Source organism: Podarcis bocagei (genome assembly GCF_964188305.1).
Source record: "Podarcis bocagei genome assembly, chromosome: 17".
NCBI lineage: Eukaryota > Metazoa > Chordata > Lepidosauria > Squamata > Lacertidae > Podarcis > Podarcis bocagei.
The window spans coordinates 19,768,343-19,792,262 of NC_138143.1; the positions used below are offsets into that span (position 1 = coordinate 19,768,343).

A 23,920-nucleotide genomic window follows, 5' to 3' on the forward strand; every position below is an offset into this window, starting at 1 on the left:
CAAGTTTAAATACTATCATTGCATTCTTTGGATAATATAATCTCTTGTAGCCATTTCTAATTATTGTTCTCGCTTGTACTTTACATACTTAATCCACGCATATCAACATATTCTTTTTAGAGCGGTGTTTTTCCATATACAGTGGTACCTCTGGTTACGTACTTAATTCATTCCAGAGGTCTGTTCTTAACCTGAAACTGTTCTTAACCTGAAGCACCACTTTAGCTAATGGGGCCTCCCGCTGCCACCGCACCGCCACTGCGCGATTTCTGTTCTCATCCTGAAGCAAAGTTCTTAACCCGAGGTACTATTTCTGGGTTAGCGGAGTCTGTAACCTGAAGTGTCTGTAACCTGAAGCGTCTGTAACCCAAGGTACCAATGTACTCCTCAAAGCAAACCAAACAAACCCTGTCTCAAGATGGCCACGCCTCTTCTTCACACTCAGAGGTACCAACATGAGCAGAAGATTTGTGGGGTATGTGACCCTATTACACGCACATGATGTGTGTGTATAGCACGAGAACACCAGGAAGAGCCAAGGGGCAGAGCCGAAAGCAGCTGCGGCTACAGAGCAGCTTCAATGGCTGGCAGCTCCTCCTCTCCAGTGCTCAACCACCACGACCACCACCTCCTCCTGCCGCAGGGCTGCTTCCTCCCCTCTCCTTCCCCTCCGCGGCAGGAGTAGGGGGAAAGGAAGCCACCAGCCACTGCCGCTGCATCACACATGGCTCTGTGGTCAACCTCATCCTTCCCCTGCAGCCGCCACCGGCCCAGGGCAGCTGGCCCGCTCCTTCCCCTCTGTGGCAGGAGCAAGACGAACCACCGGTCACTGAATCCACTGAATCCCTGCTCAGCTTTGCGCTTGGCCTCCTCTGCCCCCGATTGTTCTCAACATTGGGGGGGGGGATATTTTATAGGGGGGCGAAGGGATCTGGGCCCCTTAGAGTTGGTGCCGATGTTGCCACTGGCACTTGCCTCTCATTCCTCCTCTGGTTGAGGATAGCGCCTCGTTGCTTGAGATGGAAGGATGCTGGAAGCCTTCTGTGTCAGACATCTGGCTAGAGGGCGTTTTGGTTAACTTTCCCGAAATAGAGCTAGCAGTGAAATAAACATCTGTTTTGGTACTTTAACTTTTGTACAGTGGTGCCTCGCAAGACGAAAAGAATCCGTTCTGTGATTCTCTTCGTCTAGCGGTTTTTTCGTCTTGCGAAACAAGCCCATTGGCGGATTAGCGGATTAGCGCTATTAGCGGCTTTTAGCGGCTTATCTGATCGGATCAGCTGATAAGCGGCTTAGCGGCTTAGAAAAAGGGGGGGGGAGGAAAAAACCCAGCAGGAACTCGCAAGACATTGTCGTCTTGCGAAGCAAGCCCATAGGAAATTCGTTTTGCGAAGCACCTCCAAAACGGAAAACTCTTTCGTCTAGAGAGTTTTCCGTCTTGCGAGGCATTCGTCTTGCGGGGCACCACTGTATGTTTTGAAGTTGTTGTTGTTATATTCATACCCCACCCATCTGGCTTGCTTTCCCCAACCACTCAGGGCGGCTTCCAGCAGATTTTAAAAACATAATAAAACGTTAAAAACTTCCCGGTACATCGCTGTCTTCAGATGTCTTATAAAAGTTGTGTAGCTCTTAATCTCCTTGACATCTGATGGGAAGGCATTCCACAAGGAGAGTGCTAATAATAGTAATAATAATTTCTAATAATATTGTATGGTTTTGAATCTTTCTCAGTTTTATGGTAAGCTGCTTTGTTTTCTTGTTTTTTTAAAAAAATCAAGTGGTGTATACGTTTCACGAAATTAAAAAATAAGCCCAATTACCAGACAAGACTTTGAGCCTCAACCAGCAGCATTCATCGGGCTGGTACCCTTGTCTCATTTGCAAACGTGAGCTTGTGGCATGACTGAGAAACATGCAAACAGCCTCTTTTTTTAATGTTGCACTGTCTTTGCCCGAAGCTGACAGCAGCTACCTGCAGACTATCTAGGTGTGAATCATCGGCGTCTGAAGATGGAAGAAGGCACACCTGGATACCTTGCAGCCCTTTCTAACTTATTTGGCACAAACAATGCCTTTCCTTCGGGATGAGTCAAAACCTATAGACCAAGAGCACATGAATTTTACACCGGAGGGCATGGAGAGACTCAAACTAAACACAAATCTTAAAACTCCCAAACCGCTGCAAACGAACCACTGCGGTCAAAAGCATCAGACTGAATACAGCGACTTCAGGCCAGCTTTAGAAACACACAATATTGCAACATCCGAGCCGGTCTATGCTAAGTCATCCAGCTCAATATTGACTGACAGCACCTCTCTGGCAGTGTTAGAAACTCAGGTATCTAAGCTAAGCGCCAAATGGCTCCTTAAACCAAGGTTGCGGTCGCCTTGTTGCCATTTGGGGGCGAGACGGCTCGAAAGTTTTATTTTTCAAACGCTGGACTGACTGTGGTTGGTTCTCACTTGAACCTCTGGCTAGTTCAGATGAAAATCTTGAGCCGGGCATCTTCACCTGGCTGCAAAGCGCACCTGGCACCCGGGGAATTTTGAACACTGGGGCTGCCCAGGGGTGAGAAAATGAGCCTATCTTCCTTGGGTGCTCGGAAGGTTGGCGGATCAAATCCCTGTGTCAACGTCCGGTTCATGGGCGATGAAAATCCCGGCAGCGGACGTCGGGACCGGGGGCAAGATGGCGGGGTGGGAGCAGGAACAGGGTTCCAGAAGCCAGGTTTCAGGAAGCCACGGGTCCAAGGGTCAGGAAGCAAGGAGTCACGAAGTCAGGGGTCCAAGGATCAAGAAGCAGGGAGTCAACAAGCCGAGGTTCAAGGATCAGGAAGCAAGAAGCCTAAGGCAGGAAGCGTGTTGCTGTGGCAAAGAGCTGAAGGGAAATGCTGACCTTATAACCCTTCCCAGCTCTTGCCACCAGGTGCTGTGAGTTACCAGTTGGCCTCACCTGTGTGGCCGTGCCTTGCCTCTTCAGAACAAACTTAGGAAGGCCCCAGTCCTGCAAAGTCCTATTGGTTACAGGGCCTGGCTCCTGCTCGCACACCTGACACCCTGCAACTGAGTAAGCTCCTGTTGCTCTGTCCCAGCTCCTGCCAACCTAGCAGTTCGAAAGCACGCCAGTGCAAGTAGATAAATAAGTACCACTGTGGCAGGAAGGTAAACGGCGTTTCAGTGCGCTCTGGCTTCCGTCACAGTGTCCTGTTGCACCAGAAGTGGTTTAGTCCTGCTGGCCACATGACCTGGAAAGCTGTCTGTGGACAAACGCAGGCTCCCTTGGACTGAAAGAGAGATGAACCCCATAGTTGCCTCTGAAACCGTCCAAGTGTCCTTTACCTTTACACTCCCATTAACAGCACACATAGAGGCTGCGATTTTAAAAGCAACAGGAGATATAAAGCCACACTTGACATGGAGCATAACATGCAATTTCTTTTACCTTCTGGTTTTTAATTTATGCAATTATCATCGTTAGGCATAATGTGCAGTTTGTTTCCCATGTGTCACTAGCTGCAGGTGCAGCTTTCCACCCCACGCTCCGCTGTTGTCGCACATCCCATTCCAATGCCACAAAAGTATCTTGAGTCACTTATTCTGCAGCCAACTTCCAACCACTTCCTTCATCAATAAAGGCGGAGAGGGCGGGGGATCAATTACCTGTTTGTGACATTTTTAGATGCCTTCCCAAGGGTACGGTGCTTAAGGCAACGTTTTTTTAAAAAAAGGATTTTAAAGAGTCAACATGTAAAACGCACACGCTCTTCGCTAATTTAACAGTAAGGCGTTTCAATCTACAGTTGGCATCCGTCTGGCTTAAGAGACAGTGGAGTGAGTCTCTGGGGGGTGAAGCCAAACCGCCGGGGAATCGCAGCACCAGCTGTGGTTGCAAAGATCAGGAACTTGTAAAGGGCTGGCTCCTGTATTGTTTTTGCTGCATCAGTAGCACTGAAGTGACCCCTCTGGGCAGTGTGTATGGAGCTCCTGGGGCGTCCAGACAACAAGAGCCCACACTCTTGGCCTCGCTGGTGCGGTCCAAAGGAAAGCAGAGCAATATGTTTGGCACCAGCTTGGCTGCTGCTGCAAGTTGGCGTACAAGGCGCCATCTTAGGGACTCCCACTTTGTGTAGGGCTTACTAGTTAACCTTTTCTTCTCTAGAATATGCCCCTCGTAAGGTAGCGGTTGCAGATATTTCCTCAGGATTTACTCCTGAAGCCTCATAAATCGGGATAGCTGCAAGGGTCAGGGTCGGAGTTTTCCACCTCCCAGATGGGCTACTTTTCCAGGTGGATGAGCCCCATCTGCATCAATAATAAGAATAATTTATTATTTATACCCCACCCATCTGGTTGGGCCCCCCCCCCCAGCCACTCTGGGCGGCCTCCAACAGACCTTGAAAGCTTCCCTAAACAGGGCTGCCTTCAGATGTCTTCTAAAAGTCTGGTAGTTATTTTTCTCTTTGACATCTGGTGGGAGGGTGTTCCACAGGGCGGGTACCACCACCGAGAAGGCCCTCTGTCTGGTTCCCTGTAACTTGGCTTCTCTCAGAGAGGGAACTGCCAGAAGGCCCTCGGTGCTGGACCTCAGTGTCCGGGCACAACGATGGGGGTGGAGACACTCCTTCAGGTATACTGGACCGAGGCTGTTTAGGGCTTTAAAGGTCAGCACCAACAGTGAATTGTGCTTGAAATTATTGAACTTGGAAGGTTGGAACGACATCCCTGACGGATAAAAGGTTCCGATTCCTCTACCACCTTGCTACATAGCCATAAAGGGGGATTGATGTATGAGGACTGGGCAATACAATCTACTGGGAAGTCTGTGTTTGGATGTCATATTGCTTTATATTAAATAGCGGTGGCTAAAAACGTTGTCAATTTCTAACAGCAATAACTCTTTTACATTCCATGTTATATAAAATAGAACTGACCATTCTGTGTAATAAAAAAAAAAAATGGGAACAAAATTATGGAGTTCTTGTCTCCATTCTAATGCCCCAGACCTAATTTAATAAGTTATCGGACAGTTTTAGGTTTTAAGGCTTTTTAAGAATGTTGTCTCTCGGGACGTAAGGATGTGCCTTACACCAAGTCAAACTGTTTGCCCATCTATTTATTTGAAGTAATTTATATTCCACGCTTCCACAGAGCGCCGCACAATAAAAACAACAACAACAACAACAAACAGCAGGTCAGCACAGCTATCCAAATATCTATTTGGCCAATTAAAAAGAAGTTTTAATCACCCTCCTAAGAAGAAGCAGAACGAACCAGCAAATGAACCTGGGACTTTTTTCATGCAGTGCTTGGGCTCTGCAACTAATCTAAAAGTCCCTATTGGTTTTGGTCAGCCACGATCCTATTAGCCAAATCAATGCAAACCTTCTTCCTTGTATGAACAGCTGACCCACTCAAGTAGCTACTAGCCTGGACACATAGCAAAGCGTGTTCTCCTTCATGGAGAGCACGTGTTGCGGTGGGGGCCGCCAGGACACTCCAAAGTTGTGGGGCGGGCTAATTAATCGTTGGCCACTGATGCGATTGGGCTTCCCTTGTCATTGGGAAGAGGTTAATGTTGCCATTTGTTGATTGACAGCCAGAAATGCTAAAACTCCTTGCACGAGGCTAGGGCTTCCTCTTTTCGCCCCGTGCATCGGATTGCCCGTCCCCCCCTCCCTAGAATTAGGGTTGTTCGCTTTGACCTTGCTATGCCTGTCATGGGGTCGTCTGCTCTTGGGGCAGGGGCCCGGTAGGAATTTTGTCCATCTGGCTGGCTGGCTGGGGCCATTTGGTTTTTGCCTACTGCGTAGCAAATCTTCACAACTTGTAAGGTTGCGGTTAGGCATTGGTTTATGGTTTGGTTGGTTGAGGGGCATGGATTGGCTGTGCCTGCCCCTCTAATACTGCTGCTGCGAGGGATTCCGTTAAAGGAATCGGGGGCTAACTATTGCTTGTCCACCCTGTCAAGGGGGCTCGGGCCACTGCAAGAGCTCCTGGCTGCATTTGGGGTGGGCTGAGGGCAGGTTCCCTGCTCCGTCGCTACCCCCAAGTGTATTCCCCTTTTCTGACTTTCGCAGGCGTGCGGAATGTCAGACTGTCCCCCACGGTGGGGGTAGCTAATCGCAACCAATGCCAAAGCAACCACTCACACGTTTGTATTTTAATAAAGTTGTGGCCAAAATTATGCCAAAAACCTTAAACAAAAATATTGGTGTGATGTGTGAGTTATTGGGGTGGCCCTGGGGACCTCGACACGCAAGAGTTTATTTTTGTTCTGATCTTTCATCCTCTGGGAACAACATGCTAGGAAACTCTGATAATCTAATAAGGCGCCTAGTTGGGAGCCTGTATTCTCTCAGGGATATATATCTGGCATGCTCATACAATATCATCATAACTAAATTATTATGATTTTTTTCCCTCTCCTCCTCTTCCCCCAATACCTTCCCCGCTGGAAATTTTTAAGAAAACAGACTGCCGTCCAGATGCTGTTAATTGGTGCAAACAGCAGAGCATCTAGAATCCCACACAGATGTCTAGCCCTCCTCCAGTTATGTTGCGATAAGCTCCGTTGAGTGCTAATTTTATTGGCGTCCAAGATGACCACTTTGCAGATACGGCAACGGGGGACCAGCTGCCTAGCGACAAGCGATTTACAACGTGCTCAAACAGATGGCAGGAAAATGCGAGGGCAGCGAGACACACGGCAACACACACCTGTGCAAAAGCATTTGGGATCTTGTCCAATTCCACACCTTCCCCCCAAAGGGGGTATCTGATTCTTCCAGGTTTCTAAAGCTATATTTAAGATGCATTTTTTTAAAATGCAGACTTGTTTTACTATATTTTTCCATTTATAAGACGAGGGTTTTTTTTTACAAAAAAAAAATGGTTTAAAATTGGGGCTTGTCTTATACATGGGTAGTGCTAAGGGATGTTTTCTTAATTTTGGAGTCCCTAAAAATAGGAAGCATCTTATACATGGGGACATCTTATACATGGAAAAATACGGTACATCTCAAAGCTTTATTAATAATAAATATCTGAAAGATCTTCCTTATTACAGTTGTACCTTGGATCCTGAACGCCTTGCAAGTGGAACGTTTTGGCTCCCGAACGCCACAAACCCGGAAATGACTGTTCCGGTTTGTGAACTATTTTTGGAAGCCAAACATCCGATGAGGTTTCCGATTGGCTGCAGGAGCTTCCTGCAGCCAATCAGAAGCCACACTTTGGTTTCCAAACGTTTTGGAAGTTGAACAGACTTCCGGAACGGATTCCGTTCAGCTTCCAAGATACGACTGTACTTAAATCATGAACAGCCACTTCCCAACACTTCAGCATGACCGAGAAACGACTCAATTAACAACTCAGCACCACTTTGCAAAGTTTAGCGTTACGATAATGGGGAACAAAATCTGACAACAATCCCTGACACTTGGTAGCCCATTCTTGCCTCCATCAATGGACTTCCATAAACAGACTACACACAGACCAAGGGGCATGTATACTTGCAGGGCCACCCCAAGACTTTTTGCTGCCTGAAGCAGAATAGCAAACGTCTCCCCTTTTCCCCATGAGTCAAGGTGAGGAATATTCAAGACTAGTCAAGACCTGACACACCAAATCTCACAAGCCACCTCTTTGTGACGGAAAAAAATAATGCTATAATAAATCAATAGGTTTTCTGCACTTCTGTGATGCCCAGAAACCAGCTACTGTATTTCATTCTTCCAAATGGTAAGGCCATGCTCCCAAGGGCTCCCCCCAGGGGATGGCAAAGTTGGACATTTGCCATGGCCCCCCAACCTGCAGAGGACTCCTTGCCCCAAAAGTGCTTCCATTGCCACTTTGAACCGAATATCAAAGAACCACAGACCCCCTCCCCCCCAAAAATCTGGAGACAGCGTTGCCGATATTGAGCAAGGCACAGACATCTTTATGCACCAGGTGGACAATGAGCTGGTTGGGAGCAACCGTTTTTCGATTACGGCCTGTATTATAAACTCCAGATAAGGTCACAAGCATTATTCTGACCTCTGTTAGGTGAGCAACCTCCCTGAAACTATTCAGCCATTAAAATCGTGGTGTGTTTTTTTTAACGATCTGACCCATTTGGCTCTCTTTTAATGCCCGGGACGATGTGATGTGGCCCAGCAGCGACATACTTAAGTAATCCTGTTTCACCATATGGCCCTAGTCATGTGTAATGACCCAAGTCAGCTGGCCGCTTAATTTGCCCTAGTTATCTTTCTGAGCCAACAGACAACAAGATGCTCTGCAAATAGGCGCTGTGGGATTTAACAAGGGAGACTATCTTCCCGTAACTGTTGGCGTTACTCAACTTGCAGCATAACACACATTCATGGGAATGAATAAATGTCAAACATGAGCAGATGGGATGTACAAAAGACGCTTCATAGTCTTATTACTGTGATTATTATTTCAGGAAACATAATTTACAAGAGATGCTATATCAAAACACAAAAGGGCAGAGTGCTCTTGGTTGGCCACTGTGAGAAGAGGATACAGGAATGGATGGACCACTGGCGTCATCCAGAAGGTTCTCCACATGTTCTGAAGAGTTCTCCCATGGCTCAGATACAGAGGAATCTGTAGTAATTTTCCTCCCCATATTTGCTATAATGCTATTGTCTTTTCCACTAGGATTATATGCCAATGTTCCTAAACTACTTCTATTCTGATGGCTTCTCTTTATTTTTCCAGTTCATTTGTCGCAACGATTTGAGCCAGCATTGGCAAACCGCTCATTAGTTTTCTGCACATTTTCCCCCAGCAGGTCCCTTGGAATTATTTAACAGTCAGACTTGTAGGTTAAACAAAAAATCAATCCCGATTACCTATTTGATCATTACAGGAAAACACTTTGCACTGCTGTCTTATATGCATAAAGTCTGTATTCTCTGCCTGATGTTGCCTGTTCATGCCTACTGCGTTAGCATTTTTTAAATAACCCCCCCCCCCAAACTCTGGGATGCAATAACACTGTAGTGAGAAATTATTAAAATATCCTTTAAAAGCTACATCAGACGAGTAAGTCATATTCATTTTATGAATGTGATTCTGTGAAATTATTCATTCACAAGTCTTTTTATATTTGTCCTTGCAGGGCAATACAATATAAAAATGAAAGATGTTTGCATGAATTGGTAAGAGTCTCAGCTGTAGGAAATATAATAATAAACACAGAGACACATGTTACTAATTTTAAGACAAGAAATTCAATTTCAAGTGGCATAAATGGCCCAAGCAACGATTCTAGAAGATATTCTTCCATATCTAGTAGCGGTTTCAAGTTTCGTACACCGAACTTTTAAACACAGGAAAAAAATCATAAAAACAATTAAACATTAACAGAATTAAAACTACACACATATATTAAAAAGTCTTGTTTCAAACATACAAATAATTACAATAAAAACAGCACAGCGGCATTAAAAGCCGTCAGTTCTCAAAACAGTTGATCCACAGGTCTTTTTAGGAAATGGGCTGCAAGTGTATTTGGGCAAATGTGATTTAGGTTGCATTAACTGCGGAGATCGAACTCAGTAGGAATTACTTTTAAATAAACATTTACAGTGGTACCTCTGGTTACGTACTGAATTCGTTCTGGAGGTCCGTTCTTAACCTGAAACTGTTCTTAACCTGAAGCACCACTTTAGCTAATGGGGCCTCCCGCTGCTGCCGCGCCACCGGAGAACGATTTCTGTTCTCATCCTGAAGCAAAGTTCTTAACCCGAGGTACTATTTCTGGGTTAGAGGAGTCTGTAACCTGAAGCGTATGTAACTCGAGATACCACTGTATAGGATTATACCTTTAAGCTGCAGTCCTGAACGCTTTTTACTACATACTAAGTTCTGTTGAAGAAAGTGTCAGATTATGTAAATGTGTAGGATTATAGTGTCATTTATATTTACATTTTGCTCTTGACAGCTTTTTAATTATTATGCCGTGCTCAGGAGCAGCCCATAAATTTCCCACCTGTGATTGCAGTGTTTGTGCAGAACAGTCACTGGGAATAAAATACCATTTGAGGAATCGGTTCTCTGGGCTTCCACCCATGGGCACCCACCCTCAATAGGTTATCACCTGTGCTGCTGATGTCACCCCTTGACCCAATACCAACATTTTATTTAGGCCCACAAATCTTGATTTGCCTTCCTAGCCAAGACGGATCCTTGCGGTAGGCAAGATCCAACCTGCCTCCTGGCACGGGACATCTGCCTCTGCCCGAGATCTGGGACAATCTCCAGTCCCACATTTTGGAGTCTGGAATTATTTGCTGGATTGTCCCAACAGTGGAGCCAGGAACAACGAACAGAGGCGATTCCTGCCCTCTTCAGTTGGAGGAACGAACAACTCATAATCTCAGGGGAACCATTTTTTTAGGAGAACCATAGTGGGGGGGGCAGTGATCTACCAATGATCTACCACTGATGTCCAGTACTAGTGGATCACAATCTACCTGTTGGACATGCCGGGACTAGATGAATCCTTGTGGTTCCTTCCAACTCTACAAGTCCAAGATTCTCCACAGAGCTGTTTGGAGGTCAGATGTGCTGATTCTGTGTGTGCAATCACTCTGAACCATGGGTAGGCAAACTAAGGCCCGGGGGCTGGATCCAGCCCAATCGCCTTCTCAATCCGGCCCTCAGACAGTCCGGGAATCAGTGTGTTTTTACATGAGTAGAATGTGTCCTTTTATTTAAAATGCATCTCTGGGTTATTTGTGGGGCATAGGAATTCATTCATTATTATTTTTTTCAAAATACAGTGGTACCTCGGGTTAAATACTTAATTCGTTCCAGAGGTCCGTTCTTAACCTGAATCTGTTCTTAACCTGAAGCACCACTTTAGCTAATGGGGCCTCCCGCTGTTGCCGCACTGCTGTTGCGCAATTTCTATTCTCATCCTGAAGCAAAGTTCTTAACCTGAAGCACTATTTCTGGGTTAGCGGAGTCTATAACCTGAAGCGTATGTAACCTGAAGCGTATCTAACCCAAGGTACCACTGTACAGTCTGGCCCCGCACAAGGTCTGAGGGACAGTGGACCAGCCCCCTGCTGAAAAAGTTTGCTGACCCCTGGTCTATACGATTCTCACACGTATATGCATGGGGGAGGCAAGCGAAGGAAAGTTTTCAGAGACTATAATTTAACAGGAACTTGCAAAGCATGTGCAGAGTCATAGTAATCTGGTGATTTAGTATTGTTTCTTGACACAGAACATATACTTTGCATGCAGAATATTCCAGGTTCAATTCCTGGCATTTTTGCCTAAAGCAATCAGGTAGGAGGACCATGGAACATCCTCCATAAAACTCATAGCCTCTGTGCATCAGAGAAGATTATGGATTATGACAATTTTCAAAAATTCCTTCTTCCTTCTTATATACAGTGGTACCTCGGGTTAAGTACTTAATTCGTTCCGGAGGTCCATTCTTAACCTGAAACTGTTCTTAACCTGAAGTACCACTTTAGCTAATGGGGCCTCCCGCTGCCACTGCACCGCCGGAGCACGATTTCTGTTCCTATCCTGAAGCAAAGATCTTAACCCTAGGTACTATTTCTGGGTTAGCGGAGTCTGTAACCTGAAGCATCTCTAACCTGAAGCATCTGTAACCCGAGTTACCACTGTATATATATAAAAAGCACAGCACAAATAATTCAAACGCTGGCTCCTTTAGTCATAACTCTGGATAGAAAAACACTCTCACTTAAACAACAGTAATTATCCTCGTCACAAATGCCGGAGGCGATGCCGCACAAATTAAGAGCGCTGTCTGGGTTATTCTGTCTAGTATACGTCTTCCTTATATACTAATGCTTAGTGTGCTCTTAATCACCCGACCCTTATAGCTGTGCACAGTCATCATGAAACAGAAGAAGTCATTATGTCACTCTTGGGTTGCGTCCAACCTGCGCATGTGCTTGCAATGGAGGGAATTAAAATACCTGTAAGTGAGAATCTGAGGAATGGAAAAGGGGCTTTTCAGCACCGTTTGCAAGTCCAGTGGTGTCCAAACTTTTTTCAAAGAGGGTCAGATTTGATGAAGTGCCGTGAGGGCTGCCCAAGGGCCAACCAAAGTTGTTGACCTTTTTAGTAGGATTGAAGTTGTTGGGGTTTTTTTTAGATTGAAGTTGTTGAGGTTTTTTTTAAGATTTAAGTTGTTGAGGGTTTTTAGGATTTTACCCCAGAAAATAAACTGCCACAGGGGCCGGATTAAACCAACCAGCGAGCCAAATTAGGCCCCCGAAATGGACTCTGGACATGCCTGCAGTAGCCCAACTGAGAAAGCTGGCTCCCCATAGTTAAATGCTCCACTGGGCCAAATTTAGAAACCGCACTTGCACAGCTCTCGTCCATCTGTTTTGAGGAGACACAGACTTAGCATGAATCTGTATAAATCCCTTTAATATTGATTTGTTTCCTGCTCTAAACGCTCCTAAGGACAAAAATGAACTCCCTTCTGCTTGGGAAGGAAGACATTTGGTGAATCGGTGCATCTAATCCCATTTCCCACCAGTGGGTGAGCTGGTTGAATTTACACAGCGTATTGTGCCCGACGGCTGCAGGCTGTGGAACGAAAGGTTTTAAAACAGTAAATTGATGACAACACCGGTATAACAAAAATGAAATCATGGTATTATTGAGTTGGAAGGGACCCCAACGGTCATCGAGTCTGAACCCCTGGCATCCAGAATATCTGAAGCATCCAGAATAGATGACCATCCAACCTCTGCTTAAAAACCTCCAAGGAAGGAAGGTCCACAACCTCCCGAGGGAGACTGTTCCACTGTCGAACACCTCTTCCATATGTTTAGTCAGAATCTCCTTTCTTGTAACTTGAAGCCATGGGTTCGAGTCCTACCCTCCAGAGCAGAAGAAAACAAGCTTGTTCCCTCTTCCATGCGACAGCCCTTGAGATATCTGAAGATGCTTTCCTATCTCCTCTCAGTCTCCTCTTTTCCAGGGTAAACATATCCAGCTCCTTCGACCGTTCCTCATAAGGCTCGGTTGCCAGACCCTTGATCATCTAGGTTGCCCTCCTCGGCACACCTTCCAGCTTGTCAACATCCTTCTTAAATTATGCTGCCCAGAACTGGACACAGTATTCCAGGTGTGGCCTGACCGAGGCAGAATAGAGTGGTTCTATGACTTCCCTTGATGTGAAAATCGTCATGATGGACACAGGGTGACCGTTGCTTCTGACGTTACATTTCTCTGCAGATACTTTGAAAACATGTATGGAGAAATGGGGAGAAAATGGCCAAAGATGCATGTGGAAGGAATGCAATGGACAACTTGCACGTTGTTCCAAGGACTCTTTGTCGCTTGCACATTTCAAGCTAGGGCCCAGCCCTTTCGAAATTAGAGCATATTCCAAAATTAAACTCAAGGGAGCTGCAGAAAAAGTGAGCCATTCATGTTCCTTTTTTATCACATCTCCTCTTGCCTAAATTCATGATTAAGTGGATGTTAGCACAGACTGAGGAATCACAGACTGTACTTTAGTATGGGTCCAGGCACCCCCAAACTCGGCCCTCCAGATGTTTTGGAACTACAATTCCCATCATCCCTGACCACTTATCCTGTTAGCTAGGGATGATGGGAGTTGTAGTCCTAAAACATCTGGAGGGCTGAGTTTGGGGGTGCCTGCTATAGTCCCTTGTTTCAACACCCTTGTTTCTTCAAACTCCAGTTCTGAAGATTATACTTCCATAAAGCTGGATTACGGACTCTCAGCACACTCCCCAAACTAGAATTCCCAAGCTTCTTTAGGGAAAGCCAGGACACTTGAGCTGATATTAAACTGCTGTTTCTATCTTATTTCTATCTTTATTTTTTCTCTCTTTCTACCTTCATCAAGGTGCTCAAAATAACATGGTTATCCCCCCCCCCATCAACCCATCGCCCAATGTTATCCTCACAACAAAAATCGTGAGGTGGGTTAGGCTGAGAAAGTATAAATAGCACACTGAGAGCCAGTGTGGTGTAGTGGTTAAGAGCGGTAGACTCGTAATCTGGGGAACCGGGTTCGCGTCTCCGCTCCTCCACATGCAGCTGCTGGGTGACCTTGGGCTAGTCACACTTCTCTGAAGTCTCTCAGCCCCACTCACCTCACAGTGCTTGTTGCAGGGGAGGAAGGGAAAGGAGATTGTTAGCCGCTTTGAGACTCCTTCGGGTAGTGATAAAGCGGGATATCAAATCCAAACTCTTCTTCTTCTTCAATATTGCCCCCTGAGCTTCATGGCTGAGTAAAGGTTCTACTTGGAAGTAAAATTCACCAGCCCCAGTTCAAAGTGAATACACATCACTCCATAAGCATAACCTACTAAGGATCTACAGTAAGCCACTTTTGAGTTCCCAACTCCCATTAGCCCCAGAAAGCATGGCCAACGGTCAGAGATTATGGGTGCTATAGTACATGGGTAGGCAAACTAAGGCCCGCGGGCCAGATCTGGCCCAATCGCCTTCTCAATCTGGCCTGTGGATGGTCTGGGTATCAGCGTGTTTTTACATGAGTAGAATGTGCCCTTTTATTTAAAATGCATCTCTGGGTTATTTCTGGGGCATAGGAATTTGTTCATTTCTCCCAAAAAAATCTAGTCCGGCCCCCCACAAGGTCTGAGGGACAGTGGACCGGCCTCCTGCTGAAAAAGTCTGCTGGCCCCCGCTGTAGTGTAACAACTTCTGGAGGGACACAAGTTCCTCATCCATGCTTCAGCCAGACCTATAGGTAAAAAAGGTAAAGGTAAAGGGACCCCTGACCATTAGATCCAGTTGTGACCGACTCTGCGGTTGCGGCGCTCATCTCGCTTTATTGGCCGAGGGAGCCGGCATACAGCTTCTGGGTCATGTGGCCAGCATGACTAAGCCGCTTCTGGCGAACCAGAGCAGCGCACGGAAACACCGTTTACCTTCCCGCCAGAGCGGTACCTATTTATCTACTTGCACTTTGATGTGCTTTCGAACTGCTAGGTTGGCAGGAGCAGGGACCGAGCAACGGGAGCTCACCCCGTCGCAGGGATTAGAACCGCCAACCTTCTGATTGGCAAGTCCTAGGCTCTGTGGTTTAACCCACAGCGCCACCCGCATCCCTAGACCTATAGGACCTTATGTTAAATCCTGGTTAACTGAGTCTCACTTGAGATTAATGCACAAGCAAATATAAGCAGAGAAAAGACCAGCCCAGGCAGGGATTTAAATTATGCCCTCCAAGTTTTATTAAATTATACCCATCCTAATTCCTTTTTGAAGAGTTGCTAAGTTGCCACCACTTAGGCAGCTGGGGCAATGCAGTAGGAAACGAAGCAGTTTTCGCTTTTTGACCAGTAACAGAAACCTGAAAAGTTAAGTCTACAACAGAGATAATTCACAGTCAAATGGGCTCCCTTAGTGGCTTCTCTGTGATACAACAATAACCTAAGTGCATGTAGGAAAAACAGAACAGCCTCTTACAACTCAAGTGCCAAAGACAAGAAAATAGGAAGTTATTAACTGGCTGGGGACCAAACATTGTTTTAAAAATAAAATAGGAAATTGAGACCTCAGTACCTGAAGGAATAGCTGTTACCACCTCAGTCTGCACCATGTCAAGAAATAAAAAATGGAGGTATTTTCCCATGAGCTATCCAAGGGCATTTAAGGTAACCAAAGAAAAACCCTTTGCAGTAGTGATCTTTTGCCAATCCCGCTCATCAAAGGTCCATCTTGCCACCATTTTGCTTTCTCTTTGGTACCAGGAAAACAGTTCCTTGTTCTCCCAGTCTTCTGGGTTTTATTCTAACCTGTTGTCTTACTGACCACTTTAATGGGATTTAAAGATTAATTTTATTGTTATTTTAGTGTTCTCATCAACTGGGAACAGTTTGCCTGAATAACAGCATTATAAAAGTATAAACTAAACAATGAATAAACAAATAAGGACCTTTTAAGGATGTAGACATATGAGATGGGAAATCTCTTCAGATTTCAGGAAAGAACTAATGTTGAACTCTTGTTTATTTTCTAATTCTAAGAAGGTACTGGAAATTAATTTAAAATATTATAAACAGAAAGAAGAGAAAAAGACAATGTGCACTCTCTCTCTCTCCCCTCTCATATGGTCCACTTGAAACTTGGCTAAGTTTTCTGTAAGAAGGTAGTAAAAAACAAAACAAAACAAAACCTCACATTTTAATTAAAACTCATTGAACGAAACTGAAAGCAACCTAATCATGTTCCTCAAAGGCATTTGGAATCTTGATGGGGGGAAAATTCATATCATGATTAATACTAATGTCTCATGTTGAATGAATTCAGGATGGCAGATTTTTATAGGTGTTCCGAAATATATTTAAAGAGACTCCAGGAAGATAAGGTAGTTACAGCCATTGGTTCATCATGGGCTTCACTACTGGTGGGAACAGCTTAAGCGTTTGTCTGGTGCTGGTGCTCTCCGGCAAACTCGCGGAATCCAGCCCCCTTTCCAAATGCCCTGTGCTCCACACCCGGTGGAACCAAATGATCCAGACCAACTTGAACCATCTCTGCAGGACGGCCGGACAATTCCCTCTGCAATGCATATCTGAGACAATGGACTTCAGGTTCCCTCTGAAAGCTCTCAACGCTCTGGAGAGCGACGGCGCCGTCATCATCGTCCGCGAGGTTCTCCAGCAGAGCCTCAACGTTCTCGGCAAAGACCATCCTTGCGGTGCCTGGAACGCGACGTGTCTCGAGTCCTTGCAGAGCGACCTGTACCAGCAAACCAAACAGCTGGAGGCGTGCGCAAAAGACACGCAGGGAGGAAAACTGGCAAACTCTGCCAATGGGGCACCATCTCCTTCGCCCATAAAAGTCAAGCGATACTTTCAAAGAATGAACAGTTTCCTAGCCGCCAACCAGCAGAGTCGCTGCGCCTGGGAGCTGGTCCACCTAGAACTGAAAGGCTGCTTTCTGTTCATAACCCAGCTTCTCAACAAGCTAAAGGAGTAAGGTAATAATATTATTTAAGTAATATTTTCATATAGCTTGGCGTAAGAGCTTGGGGGAGTGCTCTTAGGCTAAGGTTAGGGGAACTCTGTATTTATTTATTTTTTAGTTAAGAATATTCTCATACGATGCTAAACACAGGGAACTCTGTCGGAGAAGTCCCACTGAAATGAACAGAACTGGTCAACAGGAATGAATTGGAATCCCATTAAGTTGGAAGGATCTTATAGGTAACCTATAACAGAAGTTCCTGGTAACCTATATCGATGTATTAACACCCCAAAACATCAAATATGCTCTTTGGAAACTAGCCAGGAGTGGTTGTAGCATCCGTCTAAAAAAACAGCTAAAGAAGTCTCATTTACAGCAATTTTAATTAAAAGGAAGTGAATTGATGACTGCATAGTATACCAGATATTGCAGTGTGAAGATGAAAGAAAATCTAGTATTAATCTACAGGTGGGCATAAGGAATTAAAAACTTAGCAACATATAATTAAAGTCACATCCAGTATCCTGAATGTGTATGGTTCCCTTCTTTCACTTAAATCTTCGTATTTACTTATGTGTTGGGTACATTTCAACATGAAAGGTCGCGGCTAGTGTAGAAAGAACAAATACTTTTTGGGTTTAAATCAGCTTTAAAAAAAATTAAGACAGATTTTGTTTTCTAAAAATATATTACAGTGTCTATTTTAAAATAAGGAGTCTTAAGTGAAATTCTGAATGTAGAACAAATGTGCTGAAGCCTACAATTACAAAAGACTGAATCATTACTGTCTATCAAACACCACATTGTGAATTATTGTTATTATTAAAAAGTAAGTTAGTGAAGGAAGGGGAGAGGCAGCAAATTCAGGTTCCAATATCAGCAGTGCCATCTAAACAGGGTAGGTGAACCTCCTTGCCTTTAAGTACACAACACACACACACACAAGCCAGTAGTCCTTGTTTTCCTGGGTGATGGATGGAGCGAGAATGTGCTTTCCTCCAACTCAGGGCAACTGGGAGTAAATAAGGAGTAAACGGATGCTCTGAAAGATTCATAGAAAACATGGGATCTAACCCACACCGTCTACATCCGTGGTTCCCAACGTGGGGCACACACACCACAGGGGAGTAATTTGATTTTTAAGGGGGGCAATTTGAGAATGAATAATAATTAATTAATTAATAATTAACAGTCAATGGCCTTTTAGGCTTCTTCCATGTGAAGAGGAGTTCACTTTTTGAATAAGAAGAATTATATGTCACGGGGGTGGGGAGGTGAGGATTTTAGAGATGCTTAGGTGGGGCATGGCCAAAAAATGGTTAGGAACCACTGGTCTACCTGATCTGAACATGATCCCTCAGACACAAGCTGGGGAGTTTTGCTTCAAATGGAGGCGAAAGAGAAATCTTTTCCCATTCTCTCCCGATATCCCTTAGTTTCTTATATCCCCACCACATATGTAGGAAGGTCCCCTCTGCTTCTTGGCATTTCCAACACATTTTAGATCCCTTTTTAATACATTTTAACCAATTCACTCAGGGTGTGGTACTATTGTTTTACCTATTTTTTCCATTATTTGATTGATTGATTGAACTTATATACCATCCTATACCCGGACGTCTCAGGGCGGTTCACAGCAAAGATCAAAATAAAAACCACAATATATATATAATCAAAATAAAAACAACCACCCAATAACACACATCCCCAGAGCCACATTTTAAAAGGCAATGGTGACTTTCTCTTCGTTCTGGACGTTTCTGAACACCTGCAGCCAAATCCTGTGCATTTTGCTGGGAGTAAATCTAACCATGTTTGGAGAGGGGTCTTTCTTCCCAGACAAAGCAGCCCAGGATTGGAAGTTTAGCCTTAGAATCTTAGAATTGTAGAGCTGGACTGGACGCAACAAAACAACACCACCACAAACTGGCTTATAAGTATAAAATCAAATTTACTAGAATAATAGCTAGAATAGAGATAGACTTGTAACCATTCAAGCAACAAACTTACTAAGGTGCCATGTGTAAAACAAAGCCTGGAGATGCTGTAAACATGGAGTGGATAAATGTACAGCGGTACCTCGGGTTAAGTACTTAATTCGTTCCGGAGGTGCGTTCTTAACCTGAAACTGTTCTTAACCTGAAGCACCACTTTACCTAATGGGGCCTCCTGCTGCTGCCGTGCTGCCAGAGCACAATTTCTGTTCTCATCCTGGAGCAAAGTTCTTAACCCAAGGTAATATTTCTGGGTTAGCGGAGTTAGTAACCTGAAGCGTATGTAACCTGAAGCGTATGTAACCCAAGGTACCACTGTACAACTGTATCTTAACAAGTTACATGTGCAATCAATAAATGTTATACAGACTGGATAAATGGGCCATTCAACAAGCAGCGTAAGTCCAATCACGGAACGGTAACCCTGTGTCGCCACAATGGCAAGGGTAGCACACTGGAGAATATGAAAAAGTTTCTCAAAGCTGTTTTTCAAAGATTGAACTGGATGAGATGTTCTTCAATGGGTCAAGGTGCCATAGGAAGGCACTGGACATAGTAAAAGATCCATCGCATCCTGGTCACTGTCTCTTCGAGCTCTTGCCGTCGGGACGGAGATACAGGTCGATGAAGACAAGAACGAGCCGTCTTAAGAACAGCTTCTTCTCCAGAGCGATCTTGGCCCTGAATGGGAAGCCCGGACTTTGAAAGTCATCTAATCTCCCTTGCTATATTATATTGTATTGTTTAATTAGTGTTTTTATGGAGCAGTCAAGTAATTTCGTTGTCCCCGAAGGGGGCAATGACAATAAAGATATTATTATTATTATTATTATTATTATTATTATTATTATTATTATTACTACTACTACTACTACTACTACTATTATTATTATTATTGAGTTGGAAACACGAAGCCGTAGGCATGGATCAATCACAGGAAGGCAAATCAAAGCCATCACCCTGGTGAGAATAACGCAAGTGGGCAAAAGGAGACCTGTTGTCTAGATTACAGGTTTTGCTACACACTTGTTAAGATACAGCTGTACATTTATCCACTCCATGTTTACAGTATCTCCAGGCTTTGTTTAGCTCATGGCACCTCAGTATGTTTGTTGCTTGAATGGTTACAAGTCTATCTCTATTCTAGCTGTTATTCTAGTAAATTTGGTTTTATACTTATAAGCCAGTTTGTGGTGTTGTTTTGTTGCATTATTATTACTGTCACCACATTTGATACTTTGTGTATATACTTTGCAGAGTTGGAGTGGATGACCAGGGTCATCTAGTTCATGTGTAGGCAAACTAAGGTCCGGGAGCTGGATCCGTCCCAATCGCCTTCTCAATCCGGCCCAGGAATCAGCGTGTTTTTACATGAGTAGAATGTGTGCTTTTGTTTAAATTGCATCTCTGGGTTATTTGTGGGGCATAGGAATTCGTCATTCCCCCCCCCAAAAAAAAATAGTTCAGCACCCCAACAAGGTCTGAGAGACAGTGGAAACATGCTGATTCCCGGACCGTCCGCGGGCCGGATTAAGAAGGTGATTGGGCCGCATCCGGCCCCCGGGCCTTAGGTTGCCTACCCCTGATCTGGTTCAAACCTCTGCAATGCAGGACTCTTTTGCCCATTGTGGGGCTCCAACCATCAAATGGAAGTTGCTTCCTTGCATGTGAACAGGGGGTCGTCACAAACAAATCTGCCTCTTTTTCCTAAGCAGGCTTAATTCTGCTCTGCAAAAGGCATGTCGGTTGCAAGAGCAAAGGTTTAACGATTAAGCTCCTTGGTTATACTAAAGGCTGTATTTAGTTGCAAACCATTATGCGAAAGCAATCAGTTGGCATGCGTGCTTATCCAGCAAATACAGGAATTGCAAAATGGGAAACTAAAGGCTAAATCATGTCTTTTCCCTTGGGATCTTTCAAATCACATTTTTAAAAATAAACGATTCAAAAATCTTTCCACTGTGCTATATAACATATTATTGTACGAAATAAAAAAATTCCTTCCAGTAGCACCTTAAAGACCAACTAAGTTAGTTCTTGGTATGAGCTTTCGTGTGTATGCACACTTCTTCAGATACACTGAAACAGAAGTTGCCAGATCCTTCTATATAGTGAGAAGGTGGGGAGGGGTATTACTCAGAAGGGTGGTGGGAATGGGAGATTGGCAGATAGCTGAGATGAGCCTGTTGATGACTCTTAACGACTGTAATAGGTCTTACAGGAAAAGGCAAGGGGTACGGTTTCCTGTTCTTTAAAGTATTAGTTTGTATCTGCGTTATTCTTGGCATTTTTAAAAGCATCATTTAAAAATATATACAGACATACCTCGGGTTACAGCTGCTTCAGGTTGCGTTTTTTCAGATTGCGGACAGCCAAAACCCTAAAGTACCGGAATACGTTACTTCCGGGTTTCGGCAGTCGCGCATGCGCAGAAGTGCTAAATCGTGCTTTGCGCATGCGCAGAAGCGCCGAATCATGACCCGCGTGTGCGCAGATGCGGGTTGCGAAAGCTGCAGGTTGCGAACGTGCATCCCGCATGGATCATGTTCGCAACCCGAGCGTCCACTGTATAATGATAATATGTGATATTTATAGAGAACAATTGTTCAAAGCACTTCACGTAACTTACACCATGGTTGCAGCATTGTACAACTGTTGCGTGTGAAGACCCCCCAAGAAAGACACAGTTGACAACAATATTAGTTCAAGGTTATTGGCATAACTTTGGTCATAGCTTTATTGATAACAGAATGTGAGTGGTTTGCTTAGGCATTGGTACGACTAGGTGCGCCGACACCTCCGGCAGGGCAGCACTGACAACTGGACACCAGCAGAAGCCAGTAAGGGTAAACATACTGGGGGAAGCATTGGTCCTACCACAGATGCAACCTCACCCCAAAACACTCCCAGGTGCTCTGCCGTGGCCCTAACCCCTGGATGGGGATCGGACAAAAGCATGGCGAGCCCCTGGATTCCTTTAACGGAATACCCTATCACACATTGGGAGGGGCAGGTATGACAACCTACCCTACCCTCCACATTGAACCAATGCCTAACCACCAAACATTACAAAATTATGGCGATTTGCTATGCGGCAGGTGAAACCCAAGTGGCACTAGCCCATCAGCCAAATGGAAAAATTCCTACTGGGCCCCTGCCCCAAGAACAGATGACCCACGACGGCATAGCAAGGTGGTAAAGGTAAAGGTAAAGGTAAAGGGACCCCTGATCATTAGGTCTAGTCGTGGATGACTCTGGGGTTGTGGCGCTCATCTCCAGTGGCGCAGCGTGGGTTGTCAGCACCCGGGGCAAGGCAAGTAATTTGCGCCCCCTAACCCGTGGATTTGCGCCCCCTAACCCTAACCCCCAGATGTTGCGCCCGGTGCAGCCGGCCCCCCCTGCACCCCCCTGCTACGCCACTGGCGAGCGCCTCCTAAGCATGTGCAGAGCACCTTCCTCTGCCCCCGCCACGCGGTGCTCAGCCTGCGCGTGGGCAGGCCCTTTGCGTCACGCGCGCTTGGCAATCCCCGGCACCTCTCCTCTCCTCTCTCTCTCCCTGGAGAAATGAAGTAGTGACCCGACAAGGAGTAGCGAAGGATGGGCGTGTTTCGTCCCTGATCCAGATGAGATCAAGGCGCCGGCGACGGGAAGGAGGCGGGGGAGAAGCAGGAGCAGGCCAGCCGGGGCTGCTCCAGACCCCCCCCCCATCTCTCCCATCGCCGCTGGAGGGGTAATGGAGGCACTGAGCCCGGGAGGCGGGTAGCCAGCCAGGGCGCACCTACCCAACCTCGCTGCGCCCAGGCGCGCTGCTCTCTCCAGCTTCCTCCCGGCCGGGCCAGTGGCTCCACCTCTTCCTTTGCCTCTTTGAGCCGCTTAATTCCCAGCAAGCGATTAGCAGGCTCAGATCGGATCCTGCGGCAGGCGGCGCCTCCACCTCCTGGCTTTGCTGCTGCTGCTGCGCGGCTCTTTTCCCTCCACCGACGGTGCGCTGCCCCTTGGAGAGGTTCCCGCTTCCTCGAGGGGGGCCGGCCAAACGGAGACGACGACCTCCCACCCCAAACAAGCCTCGATTGCTTGTCCCTTCCCTCTGGACTCGCGCCCCTCCCCAGATGTTGCGCCCGTTGCAACCGGCACCCCTGGCACCCCCCACGCTATGCCACTGCTCATCTCGCTTTATTGGCCAAGGGAGCCGGCGTATAGCTTCTGGGTCATGTGGCTAGCATGACTTAAGGAGCCATTTGGTACCTAGCTTGTATATCTGAGTTTCTAACACTGTGTCCAGATGGTCTTTATTCTTAATTCACTGAAATAACGGCACTAATGCAAAAAATCCCCCACCTTTTCTTTTCCCCTAGGAACAGGTGAAAGAAGCCCTTGCTAATCGATTTGTTACAAGTTACCTCAACCAGGATACAGACACTGAAACCAATGTCCACAACATTCAGGGAGCAACAACTGTGACCAGCTTCACCAATTCTATTTTTTTTGCTGCCGCTGCCACCAGTTTTGCGTTTACAGATGAACAAACAAAAAAACAGGCAGACGAGCTGGTCAACCAAATCAGCCTCTTAATTATGTGCAGACATTAAGCATTTTTATAGCACTTCTAATATGCACAGCGCTTTAAGAATTTTTGGCTAAATTGAGTCTCACATGCAAAAATCACAACGCTGGAAAAACCGTGAAGCCAGCCACTGCCTCTAGATAGCTCCATCCTTATTTCAGACATTGTGATCAGTATAGCGCAGTGTTTAGCTGGTGATATACCACAAGGTTGAAAAACAGGTATCAGCCAGGCACAATGGAATCATAATTTAGAAAGGCAGCCTCAATCCACAGAACACAAGGGCTTTGTTTTGCTCCAGATTGTTCAGTAAGTCTCCTGGTGTTACAGGGATTTTCTTCCCTTTAATTCTATAACCAGTAGACATCTAGCC

At 45.5% G+C, this 23,920-nt stretch overlaps 2 protein-coding genes across 4 annotated transcripts in view; one reads left to right on the plus strand and one right to left on the minus strand.

Moving 5' to 3' along the window:
* Positions 1 to 23,920, minus strand: part of MOB3B (MOB kinase activator 3B) — a 96,443-nt gene that overhangs the window by 64,051 nt on the left and 8,472 nt on the right. The window lies entirely within an intron of this gene.
* On the plus strand, positions 16,135 to 23,546 carry IFNK (interferon kappa). Its single transcript, XM_081175891.1, has 2 exons — positions 16,135 to 17,002; positions 23,339 to 23,546. Exon 1 carries the CDS (start codon positions 16,411 to 16,413, stop codon positions 16,999 to 17,001), a length of 591 nt encoding a protein of 196 aa, XP_081032017.1. The 5' UTR covers positions 16,135 to 16,410; the 3' UTR covers position 17,002; positions 23,339 to 23,546.